The 8,897-nt window shown below is 37.0% G+C and overlaps 1 protein-coding gene across 1 annotated transcript; it reads left to right on the top strand.

The window, feature by feature from the left end:
* The first annotated feature begins 290 nt into the window (after positions 1-290).
* LOC134792502 (ras-related protein Rab-8A) lies at positions 291-6,266 on the top strand. The gene is made up of 5 exons (XM_063763776.1): positions 291-563; positions 1,517-1,716; positions 2,204-2,296; positions 5,241-5,354; positions 5,998-6,266. The coding sequence occupies exons 1-5, from the start codon at positions 440-442 to the stop codon at positions 6,079-6,081; spliced, it is 615 nt and encodes a 204-aa protein (XP_063619846.1). The 5' UTR covers positions 291-439; the 3' UTR covers positions 6,082-6,266.
* The last annotated feature ends 2,631 nt before the right edge of the window (positions 6,267-8,897 follow it).

Genomic DNA, 8,897 nt, shown 5'->3' with positions numbered 1-8,897 from the left:
TGTTTAGTTAAAATATATAGGTTACTGAAATTAGAACAGCAAAACATGGCCCGACGATTAGTCATTTCCAACAATGTTTCTAGTATAGGTACCTATATACTAGTAGGTACTGAGTACACTGTACCGCAATTAAGTGTCAATACACCTTGAATTGGAACCCAGTGGGTTCAGAAACACAGCTGTCCAGTCATAATAGATGTCGTGCACTCTAAATGCAACCTTATTGTGGTAGACTCTTATGCATGTAGTACCGTCGCGCTGACACAAAGCGGCGCTTGGGGATAGAGGTCAGTTTGGCTTGGGGGCGCAAAATTATAGTTACTTGTTGCGAGACGGGGATGGCTCCGCACATGCGCTCTTACCCTCATCGATTTTTCTAACTTTGACAGTTCGGCCGATGTTTTGAGCGAACGCTCGTGTAGCAGCAAAATAAACAGAAATGGCTTTAGATTTTTCAGCCACATATAAACTTCTAGTCTTAGGGGATTCTAATGTAGGCAAGACTTGTATTGTGCACAGATATTGTGACGAGAGATACTACGATATTTACATATCCACGATAGGTAAGTAAAATATTTACTTTTAGTTTTACGAGCCTTTGTCACAGGTGATGCTGTTTAGTGCTTTAGCAACGGATGAGATTACGTTTTATACTGCGGAAAGAACGAGGACAAACCGTGTAGGAGTTAACCATGTAAAGTAAAATACGTACCTAACTATAGTCATTGTACCGCGTTTGTTTTATAAATAATTCTCGAGTCCTACTCCATCTAATAGAATATTCTTGCATTAAAATAAGCATCAACTTGTTCCACATGGTATCTGCATTTCTAGCTGTTTCTCAGCAGTTATGTTTACATTCTTACTTTAGATCGATACAACTGCATTCTCAATCGAGGTGTCTACTCTATTCTGGGATAGTTATTAATGACCTAAAGGAGGAGACATGTATGAAACACTTTTTAAGCTTTTTGCCTATCCAATCTGATGACTTAAGAAGGTTCTGATCTTACCGATGTTACATTTATATTAATATTAAGTATTGATCAATGAATCCTAATGCACTTTTTTTAAATGTATTTATCATATAGTAGGTATATATAGGTATAACAATTGTGCTATAACTATAATTCCTAGCCAAACTTTGATTGCAGTTTGTTGGCGAGAAACAAAGAGTTGGAGATACATTTCATCTGATTTTACTCTTATAATGACGACCATGTAACCAATATTTAGATAAGAGCCAGTAATGTCGCCTATTTTCTCAAGTTCTACCATTCCAAATGCAGCAAATCTTCGAATTTGTGATGTTGCCTTTTATTGTCACAATTCCGACGTCATAGGATCTTAAGAACGTTTCGTTTTTCTAAGATCAAGTACCTACGCCATAGTAATGTATGGCGAACTTAACCTTAGAAATTGGACAGGCTATACTTGTCTCGATTTTATAAACTGCTTTCGACTTGAGACGTAAAATGAAGTGAATAATACCTAAAGTTTAATCTATTCGTTTCAGGTATAGATTTCAAACAAAAGATTATAAATTTGGACGGGGTGCCCATAAAGCTTCAGATATGGGACACTGCCGGGCAGGAGAGATTCCGGACGTTGACCACCGCCTACTATCGGGGCGCCATGGGAATAATACTCATGTATGACGTCACCAATCTTGAATCATTTAACCATTTATCGTATTGGCTGAGAAATATTCAAGAGGTGAGATAAGAGTGATGAGATATTTCAATTTTGATACTTGAAATACTTGTTGATTTGTCCTACATTATAGCATACCTAATGTACCTATACGTTTATTTGTACCTACTGTATATTTGATTTTATTTAAAATGCCTATGAAAATATGACGGTTCTAATCCACAATTTGTTGCTGCAAAGTCAGTACAGTGTTAATTGTCATAAACTCTTAAAGTATTTAATAGCGGCGTGAGATATCTTAAACTATTTTCAATATATCCGCATGTCGAAACGGTCGTTGTTCTACAACTATTAAGGTTCACGTTAAAATTAACGAAATGATGAATTTACATGGGCGAGATTTAAAAATGTAAAATATTAGTCATCAAATTTTTAATTTGACTCAATTAAGTTTTTAAGCACGTTGGTCTGAAATTTAAATGTAAGTACTTATTACTCCATTGAGACCTATGTACCTAATGATTTGATTCAATTCATTCAAACTTTACAGTACGCTTCGCCGGATGTTATAAAAGTGTTAGTTGGCAACAAATGCGACGTGCACGAAAACCATCGAGCAGTACCTAAAGAACGGGGTCAAAAGGTAAATAGTTAGAATCACTAGTATTCCTGTTTAATGTGTTTATGCCTTTTAAGAACATAAAAATCTAGAAGCCCGAGAGTAGATCTAGAAAGCTGACCTGATGAAAAGTTGGGTTGGTACACCTACCATAAACCAGAGATTGATAATGTATGTACTATTCTTACCTAAATACCATTTTAGAATATCAAGGAAATAAGTATTGCGAATGCAGGGCGATATATTAATTATAGATTATCGGTATAATTACTTACACCTACACTAACGCCTGAAAATTTGCCATAGCAAATTTTACCGTGCTTCTTGTCCTTATAATTTTCATAGGCGTAGGTATGGTTTTGTTTATCCCTGCTGGCTATGCTGCTGGTATGAATATTATAAATTAAATGCTCTGTCCGTCTGTCTGTTACCTCTTCACGCTTAAACTTGGTATAGGTAGAGATAATTTGTGTCGATGTCTAGTCAAAGGTCCCACTTTGTCGCATACAATAAGGACGAGATTTGCTTGTATCTGTATACGAATAACCTATCAAAGTGTCCTTATGGCAAGCGACAAAGTAGGGCTTTTTGCTCGGAAACGACAGATTTAAGGCCCGGAAGGACACAGAATAGTTTTTATCAATCATCATCATCCCACACAGACAAAGTCGCCGATAGTAGCCGAAGACTTCACCTTTCCTTGAGTCAATTAAGAATATTGCTGTTTAAGTAGGCAAGTTCTAAAATTTTCTTTTCACCGTGATTTTTTTAACGAAAGTAGATATTTTATTTTATTATTTAGACCGCTGAGGGCTCATTATGCTCTGAACTATTTTGATCAACAAGATAAAACATGTGCCGCGATTTATAAGGAATTTTGACAATAGAGGCGACATCTAAGAAGTAGCCGCTTATGATTATTTAAGATACAAAGTTTATATGCAGGGGGTTTATATGCTTATAAAGCATTTATTTCGTTAAATAGTACAACATAGCACTCTCATGGTTAGGATTTCCTAGTACGTGTGTATATGTAATTAGGGTGTTTCATTTTTCCGAATTTTCGATTTTCATCTGAATTTGCTCGAATTCTTGTTCTAACTGATAAGAAAATATTATACGTTAAAAAAAATTAAAATCGGTAAACATTTAGAGGTTGCACAACTTCAACAAAGATTTTTCAAATAACCAACGACTCTACATCAGAGGGTAGAAAATGGTTTAAGCGGCTACCATCAAAGCGGAGAGTAGTGTGATACTGAACCTTCTACATATAAATAAATTTTAAAATTAGTAGTAAACTTGGATTTTGGTTACTCGATAAATGTTCTAATTAAGATTTTCCAGTTTTTCCACCTGTTTCCAAAGGAAAAGTGCTTTTATCGTGTTTTAGACGCAAAATTCAGTTTTCTCATTCGATTTTAGTATTAGATCATTATATTTTGTCATTTTAGAACATAGTTAATTTTCACGCAATGTATGGGGTTCTCACTCTACCTTTTCAACTTGTGCAACCTCTAAACGTTATTCGATTCTTTTGAAAATTGAAATAGATAGTTTTTAGTGTGGGGAGACTCCATTGGTGAGCAAAGTCAGGAAAAATATTACAACTTTTTTTTCTCCATACAAAACTGAATCACCCTAAATTATGTAATAACTGTGACAGGAAGCCCCGCTCTTCCACATTTGTCTAGTATATTTGTACACAGTTAACGACAGTAAAATCTAATATTGTGAAAACTTATCCCTGTAGCTTACTGTACTAACGTTTGTTATTTATCACACTGATTTGTACTATTTCCTTGTCTGCAGGTACATAAACTAGTGGCTCTGTGAGCTGTAGACCTCGCGAGCAGAGCTTGAAATAACATGGTGCTAAGAGCTTTAAATACACCGTGTTTTTTTTGATTTCCGTTAATTTCAAGGGTGCATTCCTGAGCTTAAATCAAGTAACTTTCTCAAAGACACCGATGTTCTAATTAAGTCCATTTCGGAGATAATCCATAATTTATTTTTTTACTATAAGGCCTCTACAAGCGTGTACACTTGCCTTAGGGCCGGCTTACATATTGATTAGTGTTTAGAATGAGTTCATACATTTGCTACTAAACTTAAGTACAATCTCGGTCGATTGATGTACGAAATGACATTGATATGTCACAGATTTCAATTGTTTGGTTGAGTTAAATGTAATGCCCGTGTTACAACAACGCTATATGCTACATTTAATTACTTTTTAAACAAAAAAAAAAAACAAAAAAGAAAACAAAAAAAGTTTTTTTTTTGAAAATTAACTATGCCATTTAGTTCTTATAAACGTACTTAACTATACCCCGAAGTTAACGGAATTCAATAAAAACACGGTGTATAGTAAATTAAAGAAAAACAATACGAAATTTATGTGTAAAAAAATACAAAACGTTATAATATCCCAGCATACAATTACTGGGGATCGAACCCAGACCCTCTGTGCAAACAGAAAAAGCGAACGTTTACAAACTGAGCCAAATAGTTCTTAGATGGGTTGACGAAATTTAGCTACTCCTTCTCAAATTAAAATTAGTTAAAATTAAATATCTAAATACCGCCTAAACCAGCGATAATTCTTTTCTGCATTTTTTGCTATTAACTCTGTAAACATGTTTCAAAAAGAAAAAAGTCTTATGATATCGATACGACTATTTGTTTAGGCGCCAGGTATCACGACTCCGCCATTTTTAAAAATTTTCAAAAACCGGATTGACAAAAAAATTTTATTTAGTCATAAAATTCGGTCACAAAATTTCACGAGAATCGGTTAAGAATTGCGACCTGTAGAGGAGAACATCCGGACATACGAAAGCAAAATGCCCGAGTCAAAACGTAGACCTTCGCTTCGCTTCGGTCAACTAAATTACATTCAGAACTAATTGGTACTTACCTTATCTATAAATATCAGTATAATCAACCGTCATTTTATACATTTCAGATAGCTGACGATTTCGACATGCCGTTCTTCGAAGTCTCCTGTAAGAATGACATCAATATTGAAGAAGCGTTCATAACTTTAGCAAGAAAAATTAGGGAATATAGAGACAACAAGGTAAACATACTTAATAGGTTTACTTAGGTACTATAGGAAGCGCTGGTGGTCTAGCGGTAAGAGCGTGCGACTTTCAATCCGGAGGTCGCTGGTTCAAACCCCGGCTCGTACCAATGAATTTTTCGGAACTTATATACGAAATATCATTTGATATTCACCAGTCGCTTTTCGGTGAAGGAAAACATCGTGAGGAAACCGGAGTAATCTCACTAAGTCCTAGTTTACCCTCTGGGTTGGAAGGTCAGATGGCAGTCGCTTTTAGTTGCCAAGCGAACTCCAGGCTCCCAGCATGAGCCGTGGCAAAATGCCGGGACAACGCGAGGAAGAAGACTTAGGTACTATAGGAAATATGTTGTTTTTAATTGCCCTTTATTTACATACCCACACCGTTATTTATCAATGTCTTACTGATATTACATTTGCCGTGGATTAGGTACCTACACATTTCACATAAGGCATTAACGCCTAACAGGCCTGCCTAACAGCGTTTAGGGTGTGGTTCCGGTACTGATTTTCTATATAATCAGTCCCGGAACCGGGCGTTCTCGGTTCTCGCTTTACCTACAAATTCAGTCCCGAGAGCATTCCCTAACAGCGTTACTAGAATGGTTTATATATGTAGCTATGTGTTTGTCTTTTTCAGGCGGATGCCTTCGAGCTGAAGGAAAGAGACAGTGTGATAAAGCCATCAGATTCCGAGACAGACGTATCAAAATGTTCATGTTAACCTAGTTTAAATATATATTTCTTTAAAATAACTACAAATTGCAGCGAGCAAGTTCAAGATACTATTCTGTGTCCCAAGTGTAGGTAGGTACATTTAGTTAACCATACTGGCACTAAAAAGAAAAAGTATGAAAATATCATTATTTTAGTGAATCGCAAAAACGGAGCTCTATCTAGATCTTGCTATGTTGCAATCCCGTTCGAGTTATGTATCATCATCATCATCTCAGCCATAAGACGTCCACTGCTGAACATAGGCCTCCCCCTTGGACCTCCATACGTGCCGGTTGGAAGCGACCCCGCATCCAGCGTCTTCCTGCGACCTTAACAAGATCGTCTGTCCATCTTGTGGGTGGACGTCCTACGCTGCGCTTGCTAGTCCGTGGTCTCCACTCGAGCACTTTTCGACCCCATCGGCCATCTTCTCTGCGTGCAATGTGGCCTGCCCATTGCCACTTCAGCTTGCTAATCCGGTGGGCTATGTCGGTGACTTTAGTTCGTCTACGGATCTCCTCATTTCTGATTCGATCACGTAGAGAAACTCCGAGCATAGCCCTCTCCATAGCTCGTTGAGCGATTTTAAGTTTTGAGATGAGGCCGATAGTGAAAGACCACGTTTCGGAGCCGTAAGTCATCACTGGTAATACACATTGATTAAAGACTTTCGTCTTGAGGCACTGAGGTATGTCGGACGAAAAGACATTACGTAGTTTCCCGAACGCTGCCCAACCGAGTTGGATTCGGCGGTTGACCTCTTTCTCGAAGTTGGACCTACCTAATTGGACTACTTGTCCTAGGTAGATGTACGAGATGCTTTAACTTAAATACAGACATTTTAAACTCCACTGGGCAAAACCAGTGGTGATAATACAGTCTGTATTTAAGATGCTAATATTATTGTGCGACTTGACAAAGTCTATTGCGAAATAAATTATACTACATAAACGAAATTAAAGAAATATTTATAGCTACCTAAAAAAGTTTTGAACTTGAAGTTCCCGAATTAATCTCCTAGTGAACTAAAAAATAATAAGGCAAGGGCGGGCAGTGCAGATGGTCAGAGTTTCTGCGTATAATAGTTACCACAGTTGGTGATCCACAGCAAAACCAGGGTTGCTTTATACAATACTTGAGGTAGAATTACTTACCCGACTCACATTGCTCGTAAAATAATGGATGGGATGGGATATCTAAAGTTATCTGATGGTGCGGAAATACGCTGGGTTGAGGCCGGCAGAAATAGAGTATTGTTGCGATCATTGTGGGGAACCCCTATCGTCCAACACTGGACGTCAAACTAAGTTCAAATTCAGAACCCCTAGTGTAAATTTAATTCGATAGCGTGACGGACGTATGCGTTTGCTTTACCTCATTTTGTATGGGATTTTAACAGCGCGCCAAGCGGGACGTTTCGGAAACTCAAAGCGTACGTCACGTCACGTTATCGAATGACATTTACACTACGGGTACAGAATCATAGTTTATTTTCACAGTAAACTATGGCAAGGCTCGCAGTTCATATTTTAATGACAATAGGTAAAGAGTTCAGTGTTCGCTTAGCGCTTTATCTTCTACTAGCTGTGCTGTCTTGCGTGAGTTGCATCGTGTGACACCCTCGTGCGTAATATGCACCGTCTAGTGTAGGACGTCAGTATTATTCAATAAATAATAAATATACTACCGTAAAACCGTAATGTCTATACATTACAACGTTTTGCACGTGGTTTAATGGTTTACATTGCTGTAGGTATAATTCTCTAAGGCAAATTTATGTCATGATAACAGGTAGAGTTTTTTAATTAGCATGTTATTTGGTCAGCAAGATGGCTCGTTTAAGGGTATAGGTACGTAGATGTCGTAGATACTTACTTACACAGTTTAGGTTCCGAAACAACCAGTACATACTTACTGTACTTAGTTGCTAATATTAATATGAGTTGAACCTACATTAAGAATACTTACATTTTATTCTTATCTATTGTTTTTAAGGACTTTATTTACAATACTAAACGATCTACATTCATCAGCGGTGAAATGACATGCCTTAGAGAATCACACACAGCTATATACTATACTATTTATGTAATACCTATAGGTACTTCAAGAATTTGTTACAAGGGCTGAGCGGTCAAACCCGATAAGTCGAGTAACTATAGATTTTTGAAATAAATAGATACCATCGTACACTCTTAACTGTCCATCGATGGACCTTACGCATTTTGTAATAAGGTCCACTTATGGACAGTTAAGAGTGTTGCTGTTTGTACAGCCACCATCAATTGTCTAATAGCCTTACAAAAGAAATAATTGTCTCTATACTTATGTAAATACAAGTAACAATATTACTGTGGCAGTTACTTTTGAACGCGATATGTATTATAGAGTGGCGGAAGATACTATAGATGCGTTGTTCTTTACGCCACTTTTGATGTTAGGCTGACTGTACTACGCGTGATGCTTAGAAGTTATCTCGATTCATGGGGATTTGCTGATTCCTCTAATTTATTTGGTACTTAAGACTAACGGCGACTGTTGTTTAAATATAAGAGAAACAAAAATATGTAAAGCCTGACCAGGAACATATGATCATGCGCCATGTTGCGGAATTTCATTGAAACTAATTATTTCATACTATTCTGAACTGTCACCCCATACATGAGAATAACAGCGCCCTCTTGACAATTATCACATATTACTGGTCAGGCTTTAAGTAGGGAGCAATTGTCAACCAAGAAATAAAAATGTAAGATGGCTATTGGTGTTTCATATTCGTAGTTATGTTGTCGCTTCAAATGTATATTTTGTATCGTTGACTTT

Source organism: Cydia splendana, chromosome 7 (assembly GCF_910591565.1).
Source record: "Cydia splendana chromosome 7, ilCydSple1.2, whole genome shotgun sequence".
Classification (NCBI taxonomy): domain Eukaryota; kingdom Metazoa; phylum Arthropoda; class Insecta; order Lepidoptera; family Tortricidae; genus Cydia; species Cydia splendana.
Note: the sequence above shows the minus strand (reverse complement) of the source record. Positions and strands in the feature narration are given on the sequence as shown.